This window comes from Polistes canadensis, unplaced genomic scaffold (genome assembly GCF_001313835.1).
Source record: "Polistes canadensis isolate GaletaPanama2010 unplaced genomic scaffold, ASM131383v1 scaffold_344, whole genome shotgun sequence".
Taxonomy (NCBI): Eukaryota; Metazoa; Arthropoda; class Insecta; order Hymenoptera; family Vespidae; genus Polistes; species Polistes canadensis.
In genome coordinates, this window is record NW_014569891.1 from 22,216 (window position 1) to 39,219 (window position 17,004).

The following is a 17,004-nucleotide window of genomic DNA, read 5'->3' on the forward strand; positions in this document are numbered from 1 at the left end:
ATATATGTGTCGTTCACGAGCCTAAAACGATTAACTCCAATTTTAGAATTTACTTTTATTTTATTCCTAATTTTTATATTTCAAATTACTTACATGAATAATTAGTTTGAATACAACCAAATCAAAATAAATTCAATGACCGTTGAATAATAAATGATAGAATAATTTACATACTATATAACTTCATAAATGTATTTTATTTCTCATTTTAAGGAGTTAATCGATTTGACGAATGGGCAGCTCCATATACCGTAAAAAAAAATCCTCGTCGTCGTCGCCATCATTATGGTCGTCTAAGGAAAAAGATAATAAGAAGCAAGTCCTTCGATGATTCTCTCGAGTATGGTTTAACGTGTGGTAAGCGTGTTATCTGGGGGCACTAATCTAAAACGTTTCAACGTGAGATGCGTGGGCACGTGTGTTCGCGGTGATCGGTGCTTAAGAAACACCTCGCGTAAAAGAAGAATGAAATAGCCTACGCCTTTCTCACGAGAACAAGTATATATGTAAAAGTGTATAGGTACATGCAATAATACAGTACACATACACACACACACACACACATAAAATATATCTATACGTGTATAAAGGAATACGACGAATAAAAAGATCCGAATGATTTTGACACTCTTTTAACGAATATACTTGCACGAGCTCGGGGCATTAATAATAATCCATCGAAATCTTCAAGGAGATCTCATCTACATAGAGAGATCTTATCTACAAGGATATTTAATTTTTTGTATATCTTTCTTTTTATTCGACTCGAATTCGTATAGATTCACGATGAATCAAACCTCGAACGATCGAAACGATTACGAGACACCCTTTGATACTTTAAGGCTCGCTTTAAGAGGATTTCCAAGGAGAGTTGTCAACGGTTACGATTTTGCAAGTTAACGATACTCAAAAGAATTTGATAAAAGTAGAGAGAGAGAGAGAGAGAGAGAGAGAGAGAGAGAGAGAGAGAAAACTTTTGATCTCCTTTTACGGCGAAGCCTTATAAATTTGAACATCAAGATTATTCGAATAGAAAACCTACGCTTTGATATTATTCTCTACTTTCTTATTTTAATATCGAAATAAAACTAAAATCTAATTCGAATCTGTGTGTGTGTGTGTGTGTGTGGTATTTTGAAATCAATGTTGAAATCTTCTCCACAATATATTGTCATATATAAAAAATTGTTAGGTTGGTGCGTATGAAATGTCGTATTTTAAAGTGAATATATAAAACTACGTATCTTTTTTCAAAATTTATCTATTTAATCAAAATAAATGTTATTTGCTTAAATACACTTTTCTCAACGAGATTATAATAAACAGATGCCTGTCTTAAAGAAATTCTGATCTTTAGAATCAATAAACTCTGATATGGACTTTTTCGGACTGTCTTCATTTTTTCACTGTTTTAAATCCGACATTTCATATACTTTAGACTGAAAAAAAAATTGACGCTAGTTAGAAAAGTAAAAGAAAAAAAATGATTACTATTTAATGAGACATGAAAAGAAAGAAAAAAATTAAGAAAATTACGAGGAAGAACAATAGGCTTTTAGGAACGACTACGACGATCATCACTTTGCTACTTGAGTACCTCACAACGCCCTCTTATTTACCATAATTACACGGAGTCCTGTGTAGGTTTAATTAGTCTGGTCATTTAATCCAAAAGAACAATGATTGGTAGTAATGTCGCAGTTTTCCTAATGACAGGTCACATTATGTTACTTTCTTTATAAGGACTGTTTCAACATACCGGACGCTTTGTATTTTAGAGTAAGAGATTACGTTTACTCGATATACAATAATTGATTAGAATACGTTTGATCGTATTTCGATTTAACTAAGCTAAATACGTTCAGTGTGTTTCTCTTTTTACTTTGAATTTTTCAATTTCATCTATCATTGTCACCCTTAAAACAAAGTTTAACTATAATCAAAAATTCTTATAAAATAATTCTAAAAAAACTTAATAGAAATAAAATTGATATTATAGAAAGAGTAACTTTCATATAAAAGATGTCAAATATTCCGTATGACTATCTAAATATAACTAAACTTGAAATCTTGAAAATTTCCAACGGAATCAAGTTTATGTTTTTTATGAGTGAAAAGGATAATCATTCAAACAACGTACGCAACTTCAAGTACGTAGTTACGTACATAAGTACGTTCGTAGGGTTTTCGTAGTGACACGACAGGCAAACCTATATAAAGACAATTAATTTGTGGTTTTTTTCATGCAGCTGAAGCGCAAACCGCACTGAAGCACACGCAGGTAGGCACGCACTAGGTTAAAAGGTGCAGTATATAAAAGAAGAGGGTGTCACAAATGTGCACGTTACACCACGTTACGTTGCACGTTACATCCTGATGAATATTCTCACCTGCTCTACGTGTAACGTCTGCTTAAAAATAACAACACCTAATGTAGTATCCTCCCCATTATGTAAATAATATTTATCGACATAATTACGAATTATTCGTTTCATATCTTCCTATAGGAAATTATATTATGAGCTGTTTATTTGGAAAGTGGCTCAAGTCCATTTTCCAAAAAAATCAAGTTAACTACCTTAATAGTTACATTTTTACATGATTTTTTCATTCTGAAGCAACTCTGGATACTAATATATTTCAAATTATTAAGATTTTGTAACACGAAAATTTGCTGGTTAATGAAGTAATGAAAAAGTTTATTTTGAAAGTAGCCTTAGTTCATTCTTGATAAGAAAACGCATATTATTCACTTAATAATTGCCATTATTAATATATGAAAAATATTGATCAACTATTGGCTTATAAATTTCTTTTTACTACCAATCATGACTCGCTATTCATTAGAATAATTATCCTAAAAAAATGCAAGAAACGTTAATGGAAAGGAAATGATCTTAAACTCGTCTAAATAATTGAAGCGTAACGAAACATTTAAAAACTCGTCCGTGAAAAATGCACACGGACAGAAATCGCTTTTATTTCGGAAAATCTCGACCGGTAACTGTTCTCACTTTGTAAATAAAAAAAGAGGTGATGGCCTGGAGAGTAGCCAATCCGGCGTAGCACCCAATCCGGCGTAGCACCCAAGCACGCGTTCAGGTAGCAAGGAGACCGAATTTACATTTTATTCGTATTGCCGTAGCAACCTACGATGCATATTCCTATCGACCACACCTAGGAGAGGCGTCCCTCCGCCATCTCCTCCCTATCCTCCCTCCCTCTCCTCTCTCTTCCCCCTTTCCCTTCCTTCCTTACTTGCTTGCTTGCTTGCTTGCTTGCTTGCTTGCTTGCTTGCTTGCTTACTTGCTTTTGCCCTACCTTGCCCTCCTCCAATCGTATGGTTAACTGTGCTTCTGCTAGAAAGCTGTTACTACTGCAACTAGAATCCTATATGATACTCAATGATCAAATCTAAGTTCCTAGAATAGAATTTTAATGGGATTTTTCTTTCTAATTTAATTCAAAATTCTATTAATTTAACTAAATTCACGAATCATTACCGTGAAATAAAATATAATAGATTGTGATTTATTTTTATCTAGGAAAATCAATTGGAGTAAATAAAGGAAATAAACATAATATCTTATACGTCACCTAAAGACTTTACCTAACTGATCGCACCATAGACGCATTATATCCTATGTCTTTTACATCCTACACATTTAATGGCACTCATGCGTTATTCGTTTCCTATCGTAAATTTTCATTTCAAGATAGCCTGCTGAAGGCGAGAACGGAAATCGTTATATTTAAAATGATTGAAAATAAAATTAGTATAGTTCATAAATACAGTGAACATCGAAGAAACTTCAATGCACACTCTAACCCGTTTTTAATATAATCTACCATAACATCTGTAAAAGATCATAACCATCTGAATGATACTGAAAAGAGGTAAGAAGCAAATACAAAAAATACTAATACGATTTGATTTTGAAAGCTTCGTCAAATAATAACGGACTTTTATGCATCCACGCATACACCAACATGTTTATACATATTATACTTTGTCAAGTATACTAACACTCTTGGAAAATATTAACGACCGAAATCCATTGACTTGCAATGCCTCGAAGTAACATTGCAGCAGACCGATAGTTTTCCAAGCGAGTGGATCTTCGATGGCGTCTGCGACACCCTAAGGGCCCTAAGGCCCAGCACGAGCAACACATGTCCTTGACTTCGGTGCACTCTTAAAGAGCTTTTTCTCTCTCTCTCTCTCTCTCGTTCTCCTTCACATTTAAACATTTTCTGTCTCATACACACACTCTCTCGCACATGCTACTTTTCACATTGTGTCTTATATTCATTTCACCATTTCATGGGCTTAGTTGAAAGAAAAGTAATAGAAGGGGCAAATGGCAGCAGCACATGTGCATACCGCTTAATTGGGGACCTCCATGGAAGAAGAAGAAGTCGAGGAGCGCGTGCCACATGCCGCGCGTGTCTTCGATGGGGCCCTGCTTAAGGCCCCCAAGCAAGAGTCGACTTTACTCATCGAGAACGTCCTGCAACGTATTCGTATTTGACATCGTTGAACCGTGAAAATTTAATGTCCAGTCTTAATGGGAAGAGGAGAGGTGGAGTGGCCTGGAGAACCAAGGAGGCATCTACTGTTACGATATGACGTGGCGGAAGCACGAACACAAACTCAGTATTTCTCAACCGTTCTTCTAACCGCATCTTCTTTTAATATTAATCTTCTTTAATATTAATATAATCTTATTTTAATATCCTGGACATATACAATTGAACAAAAAAACAAACAAAAGCTATCAAAAAATCCTAAAAAGTGTACGAATAAGTTAAAGGAAAGTTCGTTATCCTTTTATCCTTTTTGGTATCTGGCAAAGAAATAGAAAAAAAACACGCTTCCTTTATTCATCTAATTCCAAAGCAATTTTATCCAAGTGACCATCTGCCAAGTGGTTTCCCCATTTCGTGGCTTGGTCTTCGTCCCAAGCAGAACAAATGACCACACCGATGTACCTTTTTTTCAAGAAAGTCTCGAATAAACCCTTCCAATTTATTATTTTTATTGAAAAAATATCTCTGCTCTTAGTTTTCTTCTTAATTTTCTTTTTCTTACATTTTAATTTGAAAGATAGGTTTCGTACCGTGTTTACAGATCATCGATGCTGTTTCTCTTGGAAAATTTGAGAGACGCTGAACTAGATATCGCCCAGGGCCGTACGAATGCAACAACTGGTCTTATTCGTGGGTGGCCTATACAACAAACACGTTCCGTTTCATTCTATAAATCGAATGAGTTCAAAAGAAGGAAGCTTATGAATCCTAGCTAATTATGTCTCATCTTGGACTATTATATTTTATTATAATAATCGCTAGGCCATACACACAAAGTGAACGAACTCATGAAACTATAATACTCTACGTTCACTCATTTTCTAAGCAAGGAAATCTTCTTTACTATATATATAGATACATTTATTATCCTTCGAACGATGATTCCTTCCTTCGTTTCTTACGAAGATTCTAAGAAAAAATAAACATCGAGGAAGAAAGACTTTCGTAGAAATTGTATACTACTCTGAGATTTTACAATAACACCTATTCACCATCGTCCACCATCCCGTTTTCCACGAACTCAACCTTAAACAATACACGCTGGTATTATCTGTAAAACTCGACCTAGACACATTCCGCGTTATCGCAAAATTGACGGCCGTGCCTTGCTAGCTAGCTAGCTAGCTATCCTAATCACAGTGTTTACCCGCTCTTAAATCATGACCGTCTCGATATTATTTTCAATTCGCTCAGATTTATCTTACGTTAGAAATTTTTGCAAAAGAAAAACTATACGACGCAGCACCTAAATCTTCCTTCAGAACAAATCTCGCGTGACATTCGAAATATCTCGGGTTGAATCGATTTTATATTCTTCATTGTTTTTGTCTTTTTTATGAAATAAATTTCGAACAAAAATAATATTATATAAAATATGAACTTTTTGTATCGACGATATTCGAAAGGAACAAAGAAGTGTAGGTATCTGTTCTTAATCAAGTTTAAATGATTAATGAGGAACATAATAACGATTAATAACGATGAATGGTTCTTTAATTTCACCTATGCCACTATATACCGAGATATATAATGTATGTATGTATGTATATGCAAACGTACCAGAATAACCTTTATTAAGCGCATCAATAACATTATGCAAAAAGCTGCCGGAACTCGTATAAAATTCCTCATCCCACACTAAAATTCCAACGAACGACGAGATCTTTGAATGTTAGATTTGCATCGATATCATTGCTGCATACAGAACTTTGAAATTTTTAAAAGATATCAAGAAATCAATGTACTATGCATAAAGTATTAGAAAGATTGAAAAGCTATATATTCTCAAACATCTACATGTAAATCTGATAAAGAAACGTATATATAATATAGTATATTTCTTTCAATTAATTAACAATTATTTTAATACTCTAATGAACTCTACACTTATATATGTATATATATATATATTACAGGAAAGTTTTTCCCTCGAAGTCATCACTGCGCATGAACGTTAGAATAATTACATAAAAATGTAAAAATGCTAAAATCTGAGCGTTGTAATCTTAAATTTTATTGATTAGATGAATTATTCCTTTTTATACACATGCGCAACGTTCGGAAAGTCATATAAACAATATTTAATAAAAGAATTTACATAGAGGTTAAAGGCCCAGTCTGAAGGGGAATTTCGAAGAGGATGGTGCTCCGAACATATATTTCGAGTTTTTAGATAATAATAGACATTTCTTTCGATTAATTAGCAATTATTTTAATATTTTAATACACTCTCTTTATATTTCAGATTATTTAAATACATATGTACTGGTTTAAACATTACATACGCGTATTAACGTACTTTAAATAAAAAATAATTTTAATATATTTTTATATTTGATGTATTTAGATGACTTTTTTAAACTTGATTTCGTTACTGGCTTAATATATAAACATAACATTTTCCGTTAACTTACATTATTATTTATTCTGTTCTCTGTTAGACTTCGACATGTAAACGTTTTACTACCGAATAGGTGAAATTCTTAGGGTGGGGCCTATGAATTAGGTTTCTTAAAAAACGTTCTTGGTTAGATTATTTTATGTCGTTTAAATTTAATTCGGATGTGGACATTTTCAAGATGCACATACCTTGTGAATCTTCGGAAGCGGTTACCTCCTCGTGGTTAGACCCAGGCAATGGTGTTTTACTTTTTAAATGTTTATCATATTTTATATGCTATACATTCCATTGCAAGTAAAATCCAACCAAAGACCGCTTACCGTAAACGTTATAAAGGTAATTAGTTTCTTCCATTTTCCTTAATTAATAACATATTCTTATTCCTTTCCTTGGTAACTTCAATCCATTTTATCTACAGAAACTAATTACTTTATAATGTTTATTAATAATTCTATATATGTATTTATAAGTACCAGGAAGTAGTTCAAAATTGTTGAAATTTAATTTTCATTTTATTATTTTTATTTTTCAGGAGATGATTGATTGCATTGAACCTGAATTTTATAAGTGTCTATTGTTGGCAAGACGATACAGCCCACGCTGTCCGGTCTGAAACTTTGCCTCCTTGAATAAATAAATTCTTATCGTCCAAGGAACTTGTGTACGATGACATAGTCGAGACTATTTGCCAGTTCTCGTAGTTTCTCTTCTTCCTTTTTCATCTCTTTATATTTTTCTTTCTCTTTACATTGTAATATCATCACAAATTGATATTTTATCCCAACTTTCGTATACAAATTTTTCGACGTTAAAAACAGTAACCATAAGTTAAGGATTGTCATGTAATTTATCATGAATAATCAATGAATAATGCGATTTCAAAAAACCTTGTACAAAACTGTCCAATTGAAACTTTAACTTTAACGTACTGTATAATTAAAAATAACAAATATTTCTCACGTGTAGAGCATACGTCAATTATTTCAGCCTATCTATAATAATGTATGTATTTCAAAGAAAATGTTACAACAAAGTCGAAGGTGCTACTTAATGAATTCACGTGCATACGTGCATATGCACCTGACCATGCACGTGTTTGCATGTATGCATTAAACACGTGTTACTCTTAATGAAAAATAAATTATAACAATAATTGACATGTAATATTTTATTGAAGTGAATCAATTCATCCAAGAGAAAAATATACAAAAATACATTTTTCAAGCATCTGTCTATCTAAAAAGAAACAAAAATTAATGAGATTATAATAAGTAAAATTCATAGTTAGTGTCATACTTTTGTTACGCTTATCTCAAAAAAACCCTTCAAATAAACCCTAAATAATTCATTGTTATATATATATATATATATATATATATATATATATTTATTGTTTAATTGTTTATTTCATTGTTATACGTGTATATATTAGCTCATAATTATAATTAATGTTAATTATTATCATAGTTAAAATGAATTGGTTCACATATCTTTGAGAGTACAATGCAAACGAATTATTAATTAATTTTTTTAATCAGTTTTATGAAAACAAACTCACAGAGAACTGAATGCTCGAATTTGAAAAAATAAAATTTTGGAGAAAAAATAGTGGTCATGACGAGTCGATTTGTCAGTCGCTACCGTTTGCAGGTCTGCTCGATTTCACACTCGTTAGAAACGTCTATCGATAATGGGGAAGCGTGAAATAAATGCAGCACGACGTGACGTCCTACCTGTCATTAGTCATTACAAATTATTTCATTCATGCTTACGTACATACATATGTATATACATTTATATCATTCGTACGTGCAAACATTCACGTGTTCTCCTTCGGGTAAAATTCAATGATGCGCTTGTCGAACGTGAAATTAGAATTTTTGTCTTTTATCGAGTCTTTTTTTTCACGTTTATTCGTTCGCATTCTTACTGCACGTGCAAACATATATTATAATAATAATAATAATAATAATCAAATCAAATAAAAAAGAAACAAAAATAGAAATAATAATCGAAACATTTGTACATCCCTAATAAAATAAGACAAAGAGAGAGAGAGAGAGAGAGAGAGAGAGAGAGAGAGAGAGAGAGAGAGAGAGAAAGAAGATAAAGAAGATATAGATAGAGAGTGGTGACTTGGATATATTAATGGCTGACAAGAAGATTGTAACGTCTCTGAAGCAGCCCGATCGAAAATATCTTTACAGACGTGAACCTATTACCTACCTTTCGCAATACGTCGGATAAAGTTGAATAATAGCGAAAGTGGTCGTAGCATCCTGCCGTGGGAATGCCAACTTGTTTCTCCTACTCGCGTGCTTCGGAAGCCCGACCAAATCCTTTTCGAGCCATCAAGAATCGAACCTTTCTTTCTCTCTATCTTTTTATTTATACTATTATTAACAATTAAAAACGAATTTTTTTGTTTGTAATTATATAGAGACAATTGTGCGTTGCTTTTTGTTTTTTTTTTTTATTTTTCCATTTAATTTATCCTTTATTCTTATGAAATAACATGGTATATATAATATTTCACAATTTTATAATTAAATAATAGTTCGTAATCTCTGAAAATGTTCCAAAATTTAACGAACATTCTTGTATTATTTTATTTCTTTTCCATTATATTTCCACGTAAAAATCATCTCAATTTTAGCTGTGCTCGTGGAAGAAATTAGATGAAAATAAAAAAAAAAAACGAATGAAAGAATAAAAATATGAGAAAAAGATAGATAGATAAAGAAAGATCTGAGACTCGGAAGCAATATTTCTCGTGTTTCTTAGCCATCGTAAAACGTAATGGCGGAACATTTCGTTGCGGTACACCTGAACGGAATATACGCTTCTGTTTTGTCGAGCACCTGTTCTCTAACACCTGACATCGTCCTCATCCACATCCTCATCTTCGTTGTCGTCGTAATCGTAATCGTCAAGATGATCTTACTTCTCTTCCATAGGGGGTCTCTAATTGTACGAGGACAGTTAAGTGTCGAGTATCTTAGCTAAACGTACCAATACTATCTTTTTCTATTATTTTAAAACAACGTTGTCGTTTTCTCGATAACAATAAACAAAATAACTATACTAATATTCAACAGATGTTTCACATACTCGAAGCTTATTGTTAAATTTTTATGCTATTGTCATCGGAACGTAATGAGAAACAATTTCAAGATGATTATTTCGATAGAAAATTTGTCATATTTATTTTGTCAATATTACGACACACGAATTTTGACAATCCAATGAACTTTCCATAATTTCTAATACATAAATATCCATGAATAATTTGTATAAAAAAGAAAATGCACGAGGAATCTCGTAAAATCTTTTTCCTAAGTTTTCTATTTCGTGGGAAGCTAAATTTATTCTGAAGAAAAAACATTCGTGGATTGGTAAATGACTATGTAAAAATAACACGTTGAATAAACTGAGAAAATGAACTAAAAGGTCAGCCTTTTCACGTGTAGGATGGAGAATCAGCATACGGAGGAAGAGAAACGTACTATTCTTATGTATTCTACTTACATACGACGATAGGATCTTGCATATGTGTGTGTCCTTAGTATTTTTTCATTTCCATATACCTTGCTGACAAGACAATTGTTTAAAATACTACAAAATAGTTGATAATATTCATCCCTTTATTATTAAATAATTTGATTTCCAATGAAATGAATTTTATTTCCTAGCAAAATCATTTTTGACAATAGTTTATCGATCATTTATTATATATAAATGTTAATTAGATTAATTAATCGTTATATAAGTATATACGTAACGATTATTATCCATCAAAAAATAAATCGTTTATTTAATTTAATATTAAGCCTATATGTATATTATATCGATACCAACGTTTTACCTACACTCACCGCAACCATTCTCTTCGAGTTGTCTAGAGAATTGCATCTTCTTATAGGGGCACAAATTTTATTTTATATGATTACAATAAAAATGATTTCATTAGATCGCCGATCTAACGATCTGAATTGAAATTGAATGAATACATTCCCTTTGTAATGTGTTTTATTACACATTTTATAATATAAATGATTAATACAACATTGGATTCCAATGAAATATTACAACGTGAATCATAATATACAGAAGATTTAATTCTAAAGCGTATACTTTTCCTTTTTATTTCACATGATTGAACAAATAAATGAGTAATGTTCCTATTCCTATTGAGATAATATGATAGCACAGTGACTCATTTTACTGTTAAAATAGAAACATATAGTATTATCTTGTTGAGATACTATGTGATCAAATTTTACAATTATTATTTATTCTAACTTAACATGAGAGAGATTGTATTCAAAAATAAGATTATACTTTTATGTAATTTGTGTATATAAAATGGTATAATTAATTATTCGAAAGAAATTTAAATTCCACCAACGCAGTGGGGACTCTTACAAGGTTCATCCTCTCTTTTCATTCGTGAACCATACGAATGGTGTTCGTAACAAGATGAGTGACACCTGTGTTGATTAACTGGATGGTGGCATCCAGAACAATCTATTCCAGATGTATGGTAATGATTATGACGATTGCAAAACCAATGATATGGATAAATACAATCAAACGATGGACTAAGGCCTAATCCTAAAGATAATTGTGGCACCAAAGATAATTGCAGGCCCCCATGGAAACCTCCATAATAACCACCACGATAATGATCACCATGATAAAAATCACCGTGATAATGATCACGATGATGAGGACAGCACCATGGTGGACATGGTGCACAGTCATCTGATTTCAATAAGAAAAATTGTCATTTAAAAATCATTATCTAATCGTTAAATTATTCTTTTTTTCAAATGAAAAATTAAAACAATGAAGAGAAATGAACACAATGAAATTTACTTACCGCAGCAAGTGCAATTGCAATCGGGACGGGGATGGGGTGGTTTAATCGTTGAAACCGTAGGTTCTTCTGTATCAGTGCGGATAACATTATTAATAACCATATTCGTGGTAATATTGGCCATGCCAACGACAGAAGGTTTATCGTCTTTTTTATTACAATCTCCTTCTATACACTCGGTCTCGTATTCCGTAATAATTTGAGTTCTCTGTTTCTTTCTTCTAATACAATGAGAACATTTCGAACTGCAATCGTGATTGGTGGTTATTTTGCAATTTTTAACGCACTTGTCCATGCATTCATGATCTATCGAAAGGGAACAAATATTGAGTAATAATTTTCCATCTTATACTTTGAATATAAAGTAATGATCAAATAAAAGGAAAATTTGTCTGGCATCAGATAAACAAAAAGTGTCTACCTGTTTCCATTGACACATCAGGAAAATGTCTTTTCACTTTGTTCCCTTTATAATTCGGATGTCTGAGACATTGTATATATGTCCTGTAATCAGAATTTTGACAATCGATCATTAACTTTTCCTCGTCTGTAGTATTTTCTTCTGTAGTAATAACATTTGAATCAGCTTTAACCAAATATGATTCGTTCCAAAGTACACTCAAAAATGTAACGATTATTATGGATGTTAATACGAGTACTCGACTATTCGCCATCGTGATTTTAACGCAATGGTTTGCAACTTAGATTCACTTCTCCCTTTATACGTGCATTTAACTCGAGACTGTGTAAACAAAGTTCGCTGGCACCATATCGAGTACAACGTACAGTACCTACCTGTCAGAGCCTTAGAAATGTTTGCACCGTACGATTATATACCCAAGAAAAACTCTATGTACCTTCTTTGCTAATATTTTAACACATTCATTTTTCACTTTTACCTTTCAAACGACGACGACGACGACGACGACGACGACGACGACGACGACGACGACAAGAACGGTACGACAACAAATTTGCACTGCTTATCGTGCAATGCCCAGCATGAATTCCACTTCTAATCTCTTCCTCTCTATTTCTTTTTCATTCTGTTTCCTTTCTTCTATTTTTTTCTACTCCACTCCATCTACCATTCCATATTTCCTACACTTTCTTCCAAATCATATATTCTTGCTACATTATCTTCAACCGATATTAAATAGAAAATCATTTTTACTTCGATTATCTGTGCAAACATTTCATTCATTTTTTTATTTCTACAAATTAATATTTATTACACTTGTGTCCAAAATTCATTCAAATATTAACAATTTTCTATATTATTTATGTTCATTTATTATTTCTATTTTCTTCTATTTTCTTCTATTTTCCCCTTATCAATGAAGTCTTCCTCACAGAATCGGATATCCCAACTCAAAGATATTTTTACATCTTACAATGTGTGTACTGTATGTGTACACATACTCTGTACGAGATGCGATAATAATATACTTTAATACGTTTATGATATAAAAACGAGTAAATGATATTTAGCGTGCTAAGTGTGCGATTAAAATTAACCGTGCGTCGTATATTTTACAAAGACGACTCTTCCAAGCAAAATGAACTCTCCGAGTGTGTACTTTAGAAATAACTAACGTTACCTCCCGTAGGGTTTCCCGATGGAATTTCAAGAAATATCATAGAGGTAATTAGACTCCTGTTTTATATATGATCGCATAGAATGCAACTTAAATATTATTTACGATCATTCCTTGTTCGGTGTGTATAATTCATTCGAAATAAATTTAACTTTTCCATAGAATTTAGATCGATCTCTTACATTTATTCTATTTATCATCATTTTTACATTCTTAAGGGGTTACATGGGTTTACACCGGGAAAAAATTACCACATTTTCAACAATTTTTTTTATTTTATATAAAAAATGTAACGTTTTAAGAAAACTTTATGTAACAGAAGTTTTTTTGTTCGATTTGTAAATACAAATATGATGTAACAAGAGTATTATAAATTACTTTCATTTATTTATAAATAATTACGTTAGCGTACATTACACAAGAAAGAAATAAAATATATTATAAGAGAAATAGAAAAATAGGGAAAGGAGAATGATTCTAATCCTTTGTGTAAAATGATACACATCAGAAATATACTCTTTGAAATATTATATTACGAAGATTAAACAAGAACAACCTATAAACGACCTATAAACGACCTATAAACGATCGATCATTGTTTGATCGTTAAATATAACGGCACACCATAGCTTATTGATCCACACTGATCGATGATATAACATTCAACTTGAAAAAATCATCTCACAATCACATTAATTTCGACAAAATGATAAAGAAACAATTTTTAATTGACATGAAATTATATATCCCTGCTGTGTGAATAACGAAACAATTAATTATAATATAAGAAATAAATAGTACGATTCGCGTATAATTTATACTTTGGTATAAAATGAATAAATAAATGAATATTATATGCAAGAACATAGCTGGGATTATAATTTATCTGGCTCGAAGTACCGTACTAATAGAGAAAATAATTGTCATCGTCACCTACCGGTACAAGAATCGTGATCAACATCATGATCGTCCAAGACGACATCGTTTCTAACCCGAACAAGTCTCATAATCGTCTTAATAATCAGGACAACAGTTAGACAACCTATTTATTTATTTTTATTTTTCTAATTTCATTATCCAAATATTAATATTTAATTTTTCATTCATGAATAATATTGTTTTTTAGTTTAGTAATGTGTTTGATTTATTTAGAATAATTATTAAATGATTTATATTATATATTAGTTTGGATCGTACATTTTGAAGCTTAGTATTTATTCAATTGATTAATTCATAGTAACCAAAGCTTTTTTCAAGAGTTAGGATGAAATTTTTCCAAATTATTCGAATGTCAATAATTATTGTTTCAAACGGCTTTTGTACGATACCGTAAGATCACCGGAAGTTCGAACATACGTGTTGACCTTTCATACACAGCAACGGAATCGTAATAGCATTTTTTAGAAGAGCTAGTAATCGATACCGATAGATCATTTTCAATTTTTACAAAATTCGACGAATTGTTCAACGAACGTTCGATTGTTCAACGAACTCGACTAATCGACTACTACATAATCAAAATTCCACTGTATTTTGGAATTCACTTTTCCCTCTTACCGAGCAGCGAGTTTCAACTCTGGAACGAGAATGAAGAAGAATAACACTGCTATGGTACTCCTTGTATATAGGCTTCGTAGAATAAATAATAAATCGTTTTAATTCATAGGTTATATCAGATAAGTCCAAAAGTTCGTGCGCGTATGTCGATTTTGATAACGACGTACTTACAAATCTTGTCGAGTTAGAGCAACATTTAAAAGAGGATTAGAAAAGTATCGAAGCTTTGAAAATGGAAACCACACGAGTTAAATGAGCACGAACTTTTTGACTGACCTGATATTTCAATTTGGCGGTTAGTCCCTTCGGGTGAAACAAAGATGGTCGAAGAATAGCGAAGATAACCGAAGTTTAAGTGTCGGGGCCCCTCGGGAAATGGAAGTGGCTCACTCTCGCGTTCAATTCGGATTAGTGAGAACGAAGAAGTGAGACTTGCAATGGCCGTCGTGACCCGAGGCGCGCAGTTCGTTGCCGATCGTCCTTAATTTTCCCGTCTCGATACAACCGTGCTTCCACGCCCACGAAAATGCGCGCTGTTACCTCGACGTTGAATCAGTCGGCACGTCTCTACGACGCGGTTAACTTCCAACGGTTTATATATCTATCTATCTATCTATCATTATTATTTATATTTACAAATTATATTTGTCCCCCTGTCGAAATAAAATTCAACAGAAACATTAAACTAGTATTAAATTAAAGAGTTATTCCTGAGATCGTCGTTGGTGGTCGAAGGGCAAGTATCAATCGATTGGTCAAACGATATTAATCGATTCTTTTTATTATTTTATCTTACTTTCCTTGAAATGAATTATTAGATCAATCGATCGTTAATAGGGACGAAATTATTATTCTACATGTTTCTATGTGTGTGCGTACGTGTGTGTTTGTATATATATATATATATGTGCGTCGTGTTGTCCTTGCGTGCCTTTTCTTCAACGAACGACAAATAGAATTCTCTTAATCTATTGGTCCTAGTTTGAAAATGATTTCATTTTATAATGTAGATAATATTTCATTGAAATCATCATATGATTCAGTGTGACATCAATCTCGGTAAACTATTCATGATTTATACAATGTTACTTTCATTGTTAGTTCTATGATTATTGTATTACTTCTACTACTACTACTACTACTACTGCTACTACTACTAGTAGTAATGATATTACATTACTCCGTTAGTGATGTTTGCGTCTTCCTCGTCGGCGTGGTTGCCATTCTGGTCTTTAAGGTGTGTGGAAGGTTAAGTTTGAGTTTTCTTAAGCGATAAAAAGATTATTAAAAGAGTACTTAATCATTGTAAAAAGGGTTACTCTCTTCCTTTTTATTTCTTCTTTTATATTTTTTTGTTCTTTCAAAGTTAAGAGGGAAAATACTCTTATGCGTTTCACTCCACTCGCATGATGGTTCTCATCGAGATATCTTGACATTACAATGATATTTATATTTATATTATTATTTGGGGACAAATAATATGATATCTATTTAAACGAAATAAAAAGTCATTTAATTAGAATTCATTGAAAATAAAAAAAAAAAGAAATATTTGTATGATGGATTGTGTGTAAATAATTTGCGGTTTCGTTCAAATTGAGAACCACTAATAGACGCAACAAGTGTCCCGACAGATGAATGAAGAGTGAGAAAAGCTCCCGGCGGTCAACTTTGATATCTGACGAGTGTGCTTTGAAGGTCGGATGCATTTACGAAGGGCAAAGAGTCTTAACCCTCCTCCTCCTCCTCCTCCTCCTCATCGTTGTGAACAAAAAGTACGTTTCAACTCGAGCAACTCTGATTTACGGGTATATTGCATCAAAGATTTCGAACTTTAAACTTAATATCGTTATCAAAATAAACAATCTAATGTTTTAATTAACAAGTAATCAAAATTCCTTAATATAATAAGAAAAATGTTTACTGGAAATGAATTTAATATTTATTCGTTATTTTAAAATAAAAATTACACGAAGAAA

At 32.1% G+C, this 17,004-nt stretch overlaps 2 protein-coding genes across 3 annotated transcripts in view; both read right to left on the reverse strand.

Moving 5' to 3' along the window:
* LOC106791808 (myb-like protein O) overlaps positions 1–15,758 on the reverse strand; it is a 35,293-nt gene extending 19,535 nt beyond the window's left edge. The window contains exon 1 of the mRNA XM_014757744.1: positions 15,302–15,758. The gene's annotated coding sequence lies outside the window, so the exon portion shown is untranslated. The remainder of the gene's footprint in view (positions 1–15,301) is intronic.
* LOC106791804 lies at positions 10,779–15,307 on the reverse strand. 2 transcript variants are annotated; one of them, XM_014757737.1, is made up of 4 exons: positions 15,026–15,307; positions 12,292–12,374; positions 11,874–12,176; positions 10,779–11,755 (listed from the first exon to the last, which is right to left on the reverse strand). In XM_014757737.1, the coding sequence occupies exons 2-4, from the start codon at positions 12,299–12,301 to the stop codon at positions 11,385–11,387; spliced, it is 684 nt and encodes a 227-aa protein (XP_014613223.1). In that variant the 5' UTR covers positions 12,302–12,374; positions 15,026–15,307; the 3' UTR covers positions 10,779–11,384. The 2 variants fall into 2 exon arrangements, with proteins under 2 accessions (XP_014613223.1, XP_014613224.1); XM_014757738.1 differs by lacking the exon at positions 15,026–15,307 and adding an exon at positions 12,770–13,095.
* Positions 15,759–17,004: the final 1,246 nt, after the last annotated feature.

Excerpts from the sequence above, each read along its gene's own strand:
- LOC106791804 (XM_014757737.1), bottom strand. Across the intron at positions 11,756-11,873 it reads TTGCAATTGCACTTGCTGCG|ATGACTGTGCACCATGTCCA; the intron begins GTAAGTAAATTT and ends TATTGAAATCAG.